The sequence below is a fragment of the Talpa occidentalis genome, unplaced genomic scaffold, assembly GCF_014898055.3.
Source record: "Talpa occidentalis isolate TD23 unplaced genomic scaffold, MPIMG_talOcc4v2.1 talOcc4.2, whole genome shotgun sequence".
Classification (NCBI taxonomy): Eukaryota; Metazoa; Chordata; class Mammalia; order Eulipotyphla; family Talpidae; genus Talpa; species Talpa occidentalis.
Window position 1 is genome coordinate 127,546,695 of NW_023602073.1, and position 15,414 is coordinate 127,562,108.

Below are 15,414 nucleotides of genomic sequence, written 5' to 3' on the forward strand. Positions count from 1 at the left end.
CATGCATTTCTTGAAACTGATTGCACACATATAAAGAAAAAGCAAAGTAGGTGAAAGAGTAGTATAATTATAGACAGGTTGCTAGGTTGCTACTTATTCTGAAACAGTGACTATCTGGTTAATGATAAACTGCTTTGTAGGTAATTCCATCAGGCTTGTTTGTAGGTGACACTCTTAGCAGCCTTGTTTTCCATCAAAGGAGGGGTTATTTACTGCGGGCTTGGTGCCTAAATTAGGCTTATTGGCATGTAGGCCTTGTTTGATCTGAACACCAAAGTTTATCATGATGAAGCCCCTCAGGGACTGCGCCTGTCTTAGGTCATCAGGAGTCACAGACATGAGGCTGGCCAGTGCCTTCTTTAGTCTGTCCCCATCTTACCCGTCATTGACTGTCCAGTCCAGCGCACAGGGGAAGGGGGTCTTATTCACTCGGATGTGTCTGAGTGAAAGCCTCCCTCTTTCCAGTAAGTTCACTGGTGTTCAGCAGCAGAGGCTGCCGCATGTCATCACATTGTTTCTGACTCAGTGTATGTGAGTAGGAAAAACCTACCTTAGTCCTCTTATATTTCTCCTTTCCTCTTTTGTTACTATTATGTTGGCAACACTTCCAGATGTGTGTGTTTTCCCCACACACTAAGCATTTCTGCCATACCAGCAGGGTGTCCTACAATTCAACGCAGTTCTGACACTGTCAGACTAGATAAAATTAACATCAGCTCTCCAGGGTGAGGGCTCAGCCCCATAAGTCTTCCCCTTTACCCCACTTCAGAGACCAATTGCAAGTCCAGGTTGCTACCTGTGCTTCTCATCTATCAGCTATAAATCACAGGCTCTCAGGACCCCCTCTTTGTTCAATTAATTTGCTAAAACAGCTCATAGAATTTTATAAAATGGTTTACTTACTGTTTGCTAACATAATAAAAGAGTGTGATAACAGAGATGATCCCAGATAGAAAGGAAGCACAGGACAAGGTATATGAAAATGTGTGCTACTTTCCCAGGACCTCTGTGTGTTCACCAACCTGGAAACTCTTTGAACAACATACTTCTGGGATTTCTATGGAAGCTTCATTGCATAAGCAAGGTCAATCATTTTGGTTGACAGACTCAGCTGAGGTCTCAGCTAACAGCCAATATCAATCATGAGTGAGAGAATCTTCAGATAATTCCTACCCCCAGATAGCCAGACACCCCAGCCCTTTGGACTTTCCAGCTGAGGTTCCAACATCACAGGGTATAGACAAGTCTTTACTGTGGTGACACTCATGATTCTCAACTCATAGAACCTGTGAGAACAATATAATAATTTTTTTAATGATGCTATTAAATTGGGAGTGGGTTATTATGCAGCAAGGGTAACTGGAGCAGGTAGGAAAAAGTATAGTATTCTGTAAACAGTTTTGGGAAAGAAATAGACAGCCACTTGAAAAATAATACCCAGGGGCCTCCCCGGTGGCGCAGCGGTTGAGTGCTGGGTTGCGAGGCTGCCCGCAGCCTCTGCAGCACTGGTTCGATCCCCAGATGCTCCCCGGCCACCAGAGGAGGGTCCCACATGGCGCGCAGACCTCTCCTGCCACCTGCTGCTCCCCTCAGCAGTGTACTTCGGTCCTTCTGCTTGTTCTGCTCCTGCTCTGACTCTGGTGAATTCTCTCACCCTCCCGTGCTTCTGACTCTACCCAGTGCTTGTATAAATAAAAATAAATAAATCTTAAAAAAAAAAAAAGAAAAGAAAAAGAAAACCCATATGTCATACCCAAATAAATTACAGATTGGTCAAAAACTGAAATATAATAACTTAAAGAAGTTACTGAGATAATGTTGGAGAATTAAACAAATATTAGAAAGATTTTTTTAAGTATGATGTAAAACCTGGAAATCATAAAGTAAAAGATCAACAAATATGACTATACAATTATAACTATATATTGTTTATATAGGCAAGAGTCATAAATAATGTCAAAATATCTTGACTATGAGTCAATAAGAAAAAGACCAATAGTCTATTAGAAAAGGGAACCAAAAAATAGTCATCACAGAAAAAAGAAATACAAATTCTTATGTAAAGAATGTCCTCTTATATAAATTATTCCTTTCTTATGCAACAGGTTGAAATAAAATAAAACAAAATACAACACAAATTAAAAGCATGGACCCTGGAATCTAAAGCCTGCTTGTCTAACTAGTTGTCCTGCCTTAGGCAAATTTGTTAATCTCTGTGTCCTCACTTTCCTCATCTATAGAATGGTGGTGCTGATGATAATAATAGGGTTTTGTGAGAATTAAGAGGCTTTAAGTATATAAGGCATTTAGAACTGCACCCAGTGTTGGCATGGGAACAGAAACTCTCCTGCATTGCTTATGGGAGAATAAATTCATTACTCTCTGTAGAGGGCCATTTGCCAACCTCTTTAAAGATAGAAAAAATAAGTGACAATCTAGCATTCCCATGTGTAAATATATTTGGAAATAGAGTATAAGCAAAGGTTCTCGTCCGTAACTTGGTTTGCAGTAGCAATGTTAGAAACAGCCAATATCCCACCTCATCCACAGGGATTTAGTTTGTTTGAAATGTGGTTTCTTGGTACAATGGAGTATTGTGAAACTATTGAAAACTTTTTAGTCTCCTCGTGGGAATAAAATTAATAAGCAGAGATGATGAGACCCATCTCACCCCTGGGGTAGTAGCAGCGTGGACAAAGGCCTAACTCTGTGGCCCACAGAGTCTACCTCTGTCTGTTTTGAAAATGCAACATAATTTCTCAAAATACAATTTTGATCCATTTTTGACTTAGAAGGTTCAAATATCTATTTTCTGAAGGAAGTGTGAAAATAACCAAAATGAATTATTACCCTATATTTTTTTCAGCTCACCAAGCACTCATTCTTATGGAATGTTTATAAATTCAATTTCATAGGATGGAATTGCAAAGGCACAAGACATTCAATTTCCTGTTACAACTACCATAGGGCACGTGTTACTTACAGAATTAAGTTAAATCAAAACAAAAAATGTCTTTACTAATTTCTTAACATCATTTTGTGACTTGCTTTGTTTGCATATTTCCTTTCAGATGTATAACTATCTCATTTACTGTGACTTTCCTTGTTTTCAAAACACATATTTGAATATATTTTCATGTGTATGCTTTACCTAATTTACTGCTTCTCTTTCTTTATTGTTTAATAGTGAGTCTACCTGGATCACATTTCAGGGATATGTTATATAATCACTTTGAAGTATTTTTTTTTTTAACATGTGACTTCTCTCTAGATTTTGCTCTCTAGATCCCAAAACTATTTCTCACAATGTTGGGGACCTTGAATTGTTTTCATGTATGAAATGGAACCCATAAAATGGTGGATTAAGAAGAAATGTGTGAATACCACCAGGTTATGACTCATAGCTAATCTATCTCATTTCTTTCTACATACAGACCTTATACATCCAACAAAGGCCATGTTTTGAAATCACCTGGATCTGTAGTCTGATTTCTATTTTCTCTAGTTAAGTCCTACTTATCTGTCAAACCTTGATTCAAGCGTTACATCCTTAAGGAATTCTCTACCACTTGTTGACTCACATTCTCCAGTGATATATTTCAGCCTCATACTTTTTCACATCAGTGTTTATTACAATTTTTAAATTACAGTCCTCATCATTTATGTGATTAATCTATATCTCCTTTTACTAGACTCAAACTCCTAAAGGAGATTGATGTTCTTTTATATCCTGAGGCTAGGGTAATGCTTGGTTCATGGTAAGGATTCAATAAACATATGGTCCCTCCATTACTGTTTCTGTTGAGATACATTATGATCTTTCAGCTATGCCTGATACAAAATTATCAAGTCACAGAAAACCACACATTCCAGGCCAGAGAAAACTTTACTCACAGCAGAGTCAATAAATGCCCTAGGTTATGTCTTCTATGGCCACATATGGTGTAAATCCCATGATAAATTGTCATTAGTTTTGCACACATCAATTCTATTTGAAGAGATTAATATGAGGGGGAAAAATTCTTTATAACCATCCTAATATTTACAATTTCTTTGCTCTTTATACATTTGAGTAGATTTAAATTTTGATTTGGTATCATTTTCCTTCTGTCTAAATAACTTTGTTTAATAATTATTGTAGTGAAATTTGACTGGGGATATTGCCTCAGCTTAGTTTATTTGAATGTGTTTTTATTTTGCCCTTATTTTTTAAAAAAAATATATATAGAAATTATATGTCTCTCTGGTTGCTGATGTTTTGTTTATTATCTTTTATTCATTTTTCTCTGTGAGTCTGTTTTGTATTGTTTCTATTGCTGTGTCTTGAATTTCACCACACTTTTTATTTCCTGTTTCTAATTTGTTCTTAAAACCACCCAATGTGTTTTTCTTTCTTTGCCAAAGTTGTAGTAGTGTTTAATATTTAACTGCACAACGTAACAAGGTCCAAGATGTGAAGATACCATGTTCAAGAAACTGCGAGGGAGGGGAAATCACTCTATAATGCACACTTTATAATATAAAATCTGTCAACACATAGGAGTTCATTACAAATAGCTGTTTAGTGTTCTCTTGACTTGTAAAAATGGTGTTGCAGATTTTGGTGTAAATTGCAACCTTTGCCTCTTCTGTGTGGCAGGTATCTTATTTTCCCCTTCCGAATCTTCCACCCCCTACCTGTGTCATTAGATCTTCATTGTCTTCCTCCAGGTTGTCAATATGACTACTCATAACATCCATTCTTCCAATGATCTGGTCAGATGTGGTCTGAAATTTACTCTGCATCTGCTGCAGAAGAGTTTGCGCCACTATGAGCTCCTGCATAGTCTTGGGGTCCACCTCGCCCATCTCCCCAGTTCCTGGCTTGGCAGTGATGACTAAGACTAAGGCCATTGTCGACACATCTGTTTGTCTGCTTAGGTGTCCCTGACCCCAATGTGTTTTTCTTTTCAGATAGTCTTTTTCATCTCTCGAACTTGTATTTTGGTCTTTTTCACATCTTTTACTTCTCTCTGCATCATGCTTATGTTTCCCTCTAATTTCTTTAATGTATGGAGACTGTAATGCTTATATTATTCACCATTTAAAATATGTGTTTCTATTTTTGCTAAGTTGCTACTTAAAAGAATTGAGTTGTCATTCATTAACGAGTTCTTATAATCCCTGTAATTTTGGGTGATTTTAGTTGGTGAGTTTTCTCCTAATAAAATGTCATATTTTTCAGTTTCTTTGTCTGGTAAGTTCTGGATGTTTGACACAGTGAGTTTTATGTTGCCTATTGATGGATTTTGTCGTATTCCTTTAACTTGTGTTGGATCTTGTTGTGACATGTAGTAGTTAGGTTGATCTTTTTTAAAGCTCACTTTTAAACTTTTGTAGGCTAGCTCCAGAGCAGCATTTAACTGTTGTTTTTTTTTTAAATTCCATTTCCAAAGTGATAATCTTCTGAGGTATCTACATTGTTCTGTATTTTCTAAGGTTTTTTTCTTCTGACCAGTAGAAACAAACTATTCCCAGTCAGAGTCTCAAGGGCATCTTACTACAAATTTTCAGAGCAACCTCTAATTCCATTTTCTTTCTTTTTCCTTCCTCCCCAATTCCTTCCTATCTGTAATTTTCTGTATAGGTTATGACTGTTTTGGCTTCTCTGAAAACCAATCTCTAACGCTTGCATTCTGACACCACAGGCTTTGTTTGTTTCCTTCTTCCCTGATCTGTGCTCCCAAAATTGCCTTTAGGCTATAAATGATGCAAATATAAAGCTTTATTTCCCTTATACAACGGATAATAGTCCCTAGTAACTTGTTATTCAATATGAAACAATTGATTCATATGTTTGTCTAATTTAATAACATTGATATTTCATTGTTTCTTTGATTGGCAAATTCTACTCTTATTATTGAAGACTTGACTTTGAATCTTTCTTTTTGGCCACATGCATTTCATTATCAGCTAAGTGTTTTGTTTTGTTTTTACTGCTCTTTGCATATTTCCCCATGTTATATATATATTTTTTTCTTTTTTTAAAGAACTGGATTGTTTGTCATGCTTTCAAAATTTAAGTTATTTATTTATTTATTTATTTTCAAAAAGATTTATTTATTTATACAAGCACTGGGTATAGTCAGAAGCAGGGAGGGCGAAAGAATTCACAAGAGCCAGAGCGGAGAGCAGAACAGGCAGGCTGACAAAATACACTGCTGAGGGGAGCAATGGGTGGCAGGAGGAGTCTGCGCACCATGTGGGACCCTTGCCTGGTGGCCGGGGATCGAACTGGCACTGCAGAGGCTGTGGGCAGCTTTGTAACCCAGCGCTCAACCGCTGAGCCACCGTGGAGGCCCCAAAATTTAAGTTTTTTAAACTGTGATTAACTTTAAAAGATTATAAATATATTTGCATATTAAGAAACAATACTTTCTTAATATTCACCGTTCTTTCAACAATTATTTGTTTGACTAAGCCAAGAACTATGAGGTAATTTTGGATAATCATTTATATTTTCTTCATATGCATTTATATGTTTTCTTTTTGTGTACATATGTTTACATTTCTATCTTTTAGATGTTTATTTTGAAATAAGATTTGAGACACTCCCTTTTTATTTTATTTTTTCCAATATTTTGGCTTTGGATCACTTAAGATTTAGAGAGATACAGAGCTTCTTCCAGGCCCCCAACTCCGTATTATGAGAATTAACAAATCTGTCTTATATGGAGGCAGACTTTAACATTTGATGCATGGAATACTGTCCCCAACACAGTGAGGAGGACCACATTCTTTTTCTTTGGAACCCAGACTTGCGACATTCCTCCATATCTCCCCAAATTTCAGACTATCCTGTAACTATGGCATATTTATAGCAGTGTTGTCTCAGGTGGGAGAGAAGAAAGACCATATGCTTGCCTAAATCTTGGTCTTCTGTGTTCCATAATCCTACCTAATGAGCTTTGATGACCACATCAATAGTGAATTTAAAAGTGTCAGGATTTTTCATATACACATGAATATGAATGTGATGTAAATGGGTAATACTTTTTGAAAGGAATGAATGAGTTTTTCCTTTTGTTTTCCTGAGTGATCTGATCCTTATGAGCTAGAATTATCGACCTACTTCAGAATAGGGTGAGGAAGACAAGATAGGTAACTTTGCTTTATTATATCAAACATACAAAAGTAAAGGAACTGTTATATTGTTAACTTTCATCTACAATAGTAAAATTTTAACACCATTGATTGTCTAGGTGCTGTTAACACCAGGTGTTGTTAAGAGAGAATATGATTTCCAGATTCCTAAATTCTCACATATTAATACTGAAAGCTGAAAAAAAGTGAACTATGGGAAATAGAACTCAAGAGATGATGTCAGGAAGTTGCTGCTATGCCGGAATGAGAGAAAGTTGACTCTTCAGTTTTGTGAAGTGTGAAAAGGAAAAGAGAGAGCCTTAAGGGAAGCTGTCAGCCACCTTTTGGATGACTTGACCTCTGATGTGCTGAAATCCTGGATTATGGGTTGGTAGGTGGATTTGTAACAGGGTGGTCCCCAGGAAAGGGGGAGGTTCCCTATTAAAAGGGGGGATTGTAACAGGGTGGTCCCCAGGAAAGGGGGAGGTTCCCTGCCCCACCCAAGGGAGGGTGGAGCTGAGCAGGGAGAGGAGAAGCTGCAGAAGAGACTGAGGAAGGAAGCAGGATGGAGCCAGAAGGAGACCTGGAGGAGGCTCATGGAGCCTAGAGACACGTGAAGAAACTGCGCTTGTCTTTTGGTCGTAGACTGGGTGACACAGATGTGGGTGAGACCTGTGGGGAGGTGACAATGGCAGTTTTTATCTTGATGTTGATTTTGCTCTTTTCCTTCCGGGCTTGTCTGGTTATTTCTGACCCTTTTCTGTGGGTCCCCACTGGAAGATGCTTTAGACTTGTGGCAGGCTTTGGGGCTTTGCTCTGGGCCAATCCCATTTGGATGGACTTTTACCCACGAGGGGACGGGTAACTTTGGGTGCTTCATTTAAAAACTAGACTCTTTGCCTTACCTGTATTGTTTCCTAGTTTTTATTAAAGTTCCTTCCCATTAAAGTGTCATATGTTTTGTGTTGATGCGGCGGATGGCAGAACCCATTTAGAATAGGCAGGTTTGCGGGGTTTGGGCTGGCCCCTCTCCCTGTCCTATTGTTATACAGGTAAGGCAAAGAGTCTAGTTTCTAAATGAACTAGAAAGTTACCCGTCCCCTCGTGGGTAAAAGTCCATCCATATGGGATCGGCCCAGAACAAGGCCCCAAAGCCTGCTACAAGTCTAAAGCATCTTCCAGTGGGGACCCACAGAAAAGGGTCACAAACAACCAGACAAGCCCGGAAGGAAAAGAGCAAAATCAATATCAAGATAAAAGCTGCCATTGTCACCTCCCCACAGGTCTCACCCACATCTGTGTCACCCAGTCCACAACCAAAAGACAAGCGCAGTTTCTTCACATGTCTCTAGGATCCACACGCCTCCTCCAGGTCTCCTTCTGGCTCCATCCTGCTTCCTTCCTCAGTCTCTTCTTCAGCTTCTCCTCTCCCTGCTCAGCTCCACCCTCCCTTGGGTGGGGCAGGGAACCTCCCCCTTTCCTGGGGACCACCCTGTTACACTATAACAGATTGAACAGAAAATCCAAAGTGAGATCCTTTTAACCTACTTCTTGATTTAGGTCTCATGAAGGAAATGTCAGCAGAACATTCCTCTCATCAATACAAAGGGCTTCCTTCTGAATAGAAAGCCAGCTGTTGAGTGTGGTGAGGCAGAACCTGGAGGAGCACTCAGAAGCTTTTGTTGATTGTTATAGGGCGAGAATAATCCAGAATTTCCCACATGCCCTTGAGGGATGAGGAAGGTACCTATTTTGTGGAAGGAACATTTGGGGAGGATTTCTGCCTCATCATCTTTGTTTCCTTTGGCTGACCCAATAATAAATTGAAATGAGAGAGATTAGTAAGAGAAAAGACAAATTTAATTATTATTAAAGATTTATTTATTTTTGCATACGAGAACTGGGGTGTAGGCCAGAGGTACAGGGTGGTGAGAGGATTTGCTAGAGAGAGTGGGGAACAGAACAGGCAGATTGACTGAAATACACTGCTGAGGGGAGCAGCAGGTGAGACAAGAGAGATCTATTGCACCATGTGGGTTGGCTCCCTGGTTGGGATCGAACTCATGGTGCAGTGGCTGAAGATCACTTCATAGTGCTGAGACTTAACCACTTGTGCCACCAGGGAGGCCATGAGAAAAGACAAATTTAATTTTGTGTGTAGAGTTTCATAAGATAAGGAATCTAGTGAATGACCAAAACAGTATATAGCTCTTAGACAAAGAAGCAATATATCTGTAGAGAACGCACAGGACAAAGAAATTCTTGAAAGTTTCAGTTTGTCCAACTAAGTCAGTGAGCAAAGCAGAACTTGTTTACATAGTTTTTCATACCTATCTCTGAGATAAGGGTGTCTCCCCATTTCTGTGCAGGGAGGTTACCTTTCATGTAGAAGTATTTCCTGCTTTCAGGGAAACAGAAAAGAGAAAATTTCTATTTTAAATTGAAAGGAAGGTTTAGGATAGCATTTTCTTCTTGGCTGTTTCTTTAATTGGAAATAATCAGTGTACTACTGTGGCACATTTTGGTACAGCCTGATGCAGACAGTTGAAAGCCAGTGGAGTTAAACTGTGGGGCTTTATAGTTAAAGGTAAAGTCACCCTAACTCAGAGTAAGATATAAAGAACTTAGATCATGGTTGGATGGACTCTGTGGCTATATTTAGAAGTATATGCAACCTTATTCTAAACTAAGGTAGAGTTTAACCAAATACAAAGGATTCCTGAGCCTTGATGGAGCTAAGAAAATGAATTAGAAATTTACCAATAACACTTGAGGAAACCCAAGTGAAAGGTGCACAGGGACCTTATCAGACACGGATAAGTAAAGATCCAATGAACAATACCAAGAGAAGCAAACCAAAGCAAAGTCTCTTTTTACATTGCAGCAAGAACTCTGTCGAACGCCTGCCAACAAATATCTTGCAGAGTAGATGCATGGGAACAAACAGGAATAATGGGCACCATTACCTTCAAACACTGAGTTAACCCAAATACACAAAAAGGGATCAAAGTAAAATAATGATTTTTTTAGTAGTGTTCATTGTCCTAGATGAAAATACAATGGACACGTTGCAATGCTTAGAAGGCTCCATTGGTAAGTCAGGAACTGAACAAACTGATGTAGACAGTTATTGCTTTTGCCATCCAGCATCTAATTCCCATTCTTTTTGAATAATACAGCAATTGTACGTTGGGGAACCAGCCCTTTAGTCACACCTTACTCATCTCAACATGTATTTGGCTCTTCAGATAGTACCAGTCACTGAGTTACTGTAAAGAGCTAGAAAGGGATTGAGACACTGTGATTTAGTCTTTATAGAATGGACATTGGCACAAACAGGGAATATTTAACCTGGAGTTAAAATGGAGACTGAGTGAGAATTCCATCCAATCCTTTGCACACAGACCTTGCACACTCCTAGGATAGAATTTGCAAATTGATAGCCTGTATGTAGGTCAGTGACCCCTACAGATGCATATATTGTTGCCCCCCTCCATGGTGTTTTAAAAAATATTGACTCAGTTGACAATATTTTAAAGTGAAACTAAATATCCATGTTGTTAGCATTTTTTAAAAATCTGGTATGGATTTTCAGCTATGTCACTATAAAGGGATTTGTGAGTCCTTTCAACAAAATCCTGGTTGTAAAAATGCACAGAATTCTCACTAAAGATCATTTCAGGATTCAAAGTTACACTGAAAACAAGCAAGATAAGTAGCAAGACCTCCCCTTTTGTAGATGCATGTCCAATGGCAGCTCTCAAACTTTCCCAGACATTATAACTCATAAATTACACACAGTTATATAGAATTTAAATGGTTTAATTCTCTCTCTTAACCGTGCCAATTGATTGATTTAAAGGTGGAAAGGACAGATTTAACTTTTCATGTAATGTTGGGGAAATATAAAATATCTTGTTGGCATGTATAGAAAGTACAATTTTATGACATTATTTGCAACACCATTTTATTTTATTCTTTAAACTTTTATGTAAACTTTTCTTGAAGTATGATAAATATGCAGAAAAATGCACAAACAATAAGGGCATAGTGATGAATTTTTATGAAGTACATATACATGATTGTTTAGACTCCAGAGATAGATAGATAGACAGAGCCTCCTCCAGAGGAAACCAAATTTTCATCTGATTATTTTATCTGTTTTTGTACTTTATATGAGGTAACACCATTTTGTAAATGATGAAGCCAAAACTCAGAGAATACTTGTAATCTGTACAAGGTCACATAATGATCCAAGATTCTTCCTCTAGAGAGCATATTTTTGTGCTCAGCAAAGGGAAAGGAAAATCAGAATGTCACAAAAATTTTAAAAATAAATTAATGCCATGGAAACTGTTTTTCCCTAAATCTTATGAAGATTAAAGTTCCTGAGATACTTAAAATTTTTGAGACAGGATAGAGGTCTTTGGTATTTTGCTAGAGAACCGGGAAAGCTGAAGAAGCTCTGAAGCAGCTGCTAACATAATTACTTTTCAACATATTTTATTTTTTAAAAGTTAAGAAGTGTTCTCAACTTCGGAAGCCATAGTTCAAGCATAGACAAAGTGGTTTTGTCTGGAGTTTTGGCCTTATGTCTGTCAAAGTATCTAAACATAGACAGAAATGTTTCATTTACATACTGTAAAACTTAAGGAATCTTACAAGAACGTAAACTATCATGTGTATTGCTGCACCAAGATTAGAGTCCTTAATCATTAAAGCGGAGTGGGTTAGGATCCAGCAGGAAACATTCACTGTCTACTTTTGCATCAGTTGGAGAAGATGTGTAGCAGTACTATGTCTCATGACTTTATTACCTTTTGGAATGCGAAGCTGTCCCTCAGATTAGTTAGAACACAAACAAGATTGGGATAAGACGTCATTGCAGGCATTGCAGTGTCTAGAGGTAAGTAAGATAAGTGGCATACTTGACTCATTTTTATTCCTTTGATTTTTGAATTTTCACTGGATTCTTAAATTTATTCATAAAAGTCTCAACTGGCACAGGCAAGGCAAGAACATAAGGCAGAAGCCGCATCCTGGTGGTCTGTAGATTTGTACATTTTGTTTGGCCTTTAAAGTGTTTTAAAAAATTGTTTCACTGAATTTTGTAGACAACATTTTGCAATCTGGAGAATTCACACAAACATCTAAATTTCCTGTTTGTCTTGAAAAATCTATCTGACCACAAGAGGCAAAGAATTCTGGCACCAACTGCTGTCCCCTTCCACAGGTCCCAGAGTTACCTACAGGGGCTACCTCGTTCTGCCCTGGCTCCTGTCAGCATCTATCTTTGAGTTTGTGATCCTGTAGATGGTGTGCAGACTTGTACCCTGGGTGAAGTCTTTAACAAGGTTTGTGTCCTTGGGATGCAGTTACACATTCAACACCATTTGTTTTGTCTGCCACGAAGAATCTGTGGAATGACTCCATGGAGTTGCTTTTTTAGAACTTTTGCCACTTATTTGACAGTCTGTGGAGCAAATCTTTGTCCTTGATCTGATTTTTGGAAACAGTCAAAGGAAAATTTGGAGCCAGGTTTGGGCTAAAAAAATTATGTGTCACTATGAAATAGTGAAAACCTGTTTCTCTTGGGTGGTTTGTGAGCTGACTCAAAGGTAATTAAAAACTGAATGTTGTTTGATGAATGACCTTTACTTCTCCAAGATGCCAGAGAGTCTTTCCACTAAACTCCCCTATGTATGACTCTATTGTACATATATGACTTGAGTTTTACATTTTTGTTTACTGCTTTTGTTAGGGGGAAAAGGATGTCCTAAAGCTAATTCCATACAGGTTTTGTGGACTCCACCCCCACCCCAGGCCAAAGCCAAAGACACTGGGAACTCCAAATCCCATCACCACCAAAGGGAAGGTGGCTGGGACCTGAGGGTGGGGTTAAGCAGCCAGGTTGGCATAAAGCCAGACACGTGGGCTTTGGAGGGGTCCCCCATTTTGACTCTCCACCAGCTCCCAGTGTCCGGCCAGCTCGGAGAGTGCTTTTTGGGTTTCCAGGTCGTCGGATCAGGTAGGACGCATTAAAGACTTTATTTCCCTATTTTCTCCCTGAGTTGTACATTTTCCTTATTTCCTTTTCCCTTGTAAATAAACCTTTTATTAACCTTTTGTGTGTGCCTGTAGTGGAGTATTCATAAGTCCCTTGTAAGCGCGCGGGTGAGGACCCACAGCCAGGCAACCCGTTCAATATCGGGGCTGCCCTATAACACTTTCACCACCTTCACCATATAAAGTCACTTGGGAAAGATTTTTTTTAATTCATTTTTGATACGCATGTCTAGATGGAGCCCAAAACATGGGAGATTCATAACTGAATGAAAGAACTATCAGTATAAATGGAAAGCATCCCAAGTTGACCTGTTTAAAGGGGACAGCACTTGACATCTGTTAAATGTTTGTTTGTATATATTTGTGTAATCATCATCAAAATGAAATTAAAGGTATACCTTTTCTTGGTCAGTGAAGTCGGTGGGTACTGAAAAGGAGTTGAAAGTTATTGAGTTCTCCTCAACAGGCAGAGCTCTCTTCACCTTACAGTTGTGGTTTTTCTAACTGATGAGAAAGGAAGTGTAAAGTTGCATAACCGCAATTGAATTAAAAAAAACCCACTAAGAATTATAGCCTACGGTGCATATCCCACAGTCCATAAAGAATCAAAGTATTTTCTGTTGCATTCAAAGTTTTTATTTTTTAAATTTTTAACTTTTTACATCATTGTTCATTTTGTTAAGATTTATTTATGCATACAAGAACTGGGGTACAGGCCACAGGTGGTGGGGGAGATGATTCACCAGAGACCGTGTGGGAGCAGAACAGGCAGACTGAGTGAAATACACTGCTGAGGGGAGCAGCAGATGAGACAGGAGAGGTCTGCCGCACCATGTGGGTAGCTCCCTGGCCGCAGATCAAACTTGTCCTGCAGTGGCTGTGGACAGCTTCATAGAATGTGTCTTAACCCCTTGCGCCACGAGGAAGGCCCACATCATTGCTCATTTTTAAACAATCGTTCGAATTTTTGATATTACTAACCTAGTTATCAATGTCAGCCTTTGAACAGGAAAATACGGACACTGAAGCTTTCCTAGAACAAATCTAAAGGAACTAATAAGTAAATATATTAAAAAAAGAGCAGCGCCACAAACATAGAAACTATACAAAAGCGTAAAAAGCTAAATGTCCCATATATGCATGTATGTTGGTGAAAGCAGATATTTTAAGGGTGGCGAGTCCTCTTTCACAGCTGCATAGGTGGTGGGCGGCAGGGCTTTGAGGGAATTCTTGTTTCTAAGAGGAGAAAAAGAAGGAAACCTTCCCACATGGTCGATCCTAGATCCTATTTGCTCCTCCGTCCAGAAGCGGATTCCACTCTCCCGCTTTGAGAAGCTGCAATAGCCTCGCTGCATCCTTCTCCTCTCCCTCTATTTTGGGGCCCCATGATCTCATGCCCTGTGCAGACCGCACTGCAATTCCAGCGCAGCCGACGCAGGGCGATTCCTGCAAGAGTTTGGATGGTGCCCGGGGGCGGGGAGGGTTAGGCTCGGGGTGAAGTTAAAGACACGCCCACGTGAAGGACCCAAAATAACCGACACGCTGAGTGCCCGAAATCAGACAGGAAGCCAAATAATCCGGGGCGTAGAATTGCTTTTCCCTCATTTGCAGCGCTGGGCGGCGGGCGCGCAGCCAGGGGTCTGGCGGGGGTGTTGGGGGGGCGGGCGCGACGGCGGGGCGGGGCGGGGCGGCCGGAGCCTATTAAAGGCGCGGCGGGGCGGCGGGGCCTGAGCGCCCGGGGCCACCATGGAGCGCGATGGCTGCGCGGGGGGCGGGAGTCGTGGAGGCGAGGGCGGGAGCGGCCCGCGGGAGGGCCCAGCGGGGAACGGGCGCGACCCTCGCCGCGGCCCGGCAGCCGACGCGTCCGGGGAGTCGCAGGCGGCCGCGTCCCTGCTGGCCCCCATGGACCTGGGGGAGGAGCCGCTGGAGAAGGCGGCGCGCGCCCGCACGGCCAAGGACCCCAACACCTATAAAGTGCTCTCGCTGGTAGGTGCGCGCCCCGCCCGGCGCCCCGGGGGGCAGGGAGGGCGGCGCAGCCGGTGCGCCCCGAGCGCGGTCAGCACCCCAGACCCGGAGAGGGACAGCGCCAGTGCCGGCGGCCCCGAGCTCCCGAGCTCCTCCTGCACACTCCTCTGCAGGCTTCTGTCCTTGCGCATCACCCCCTGTGTGTTTTGTCTTTACCCCAGGGGGATGGTTCACTTGCAGTGCTGATGCCTGTGAGCCTTT

At 40.5% G+C, this 15,414-nt stretch overlaps 1 protein-coding gene and 1 pseudogene across 1 annotated transcript in view; one reads left to right on the plus strand and one right to left on the minus strand.

The window, feature by feature from the left end:
• Positions 1–4,547: 4,547 nt before the first annotated feature.
• Positions 4,548–4,848, minus strand: LOC119251532 (heat shock factor-binding protein 1-like; annotated as a pseudogene).
• A 10,075-nt stretch (positions 4,849–14,923) lies between these two features.
• ENPP1 (ectonucleotide pyrophosphatase/phosphodiesterase 1) overlaps positions 14,924–15,414 on the plus strand; it is a 67,439-nt gene continuing 66,948 nt past the window's right edge. The window contains exon 1 of the mRNA XM_037520410.1: positions 14,924–15,174. Within this exon, the coding sequence (XP_037376307.1) occupies positions 14,935–15,174 (240 nt within the window). The 5' untranslated portion in view covers positions 14,924–14,934. The remainder of the gene's footprint in view (positions 15,175–15,414) is intronic.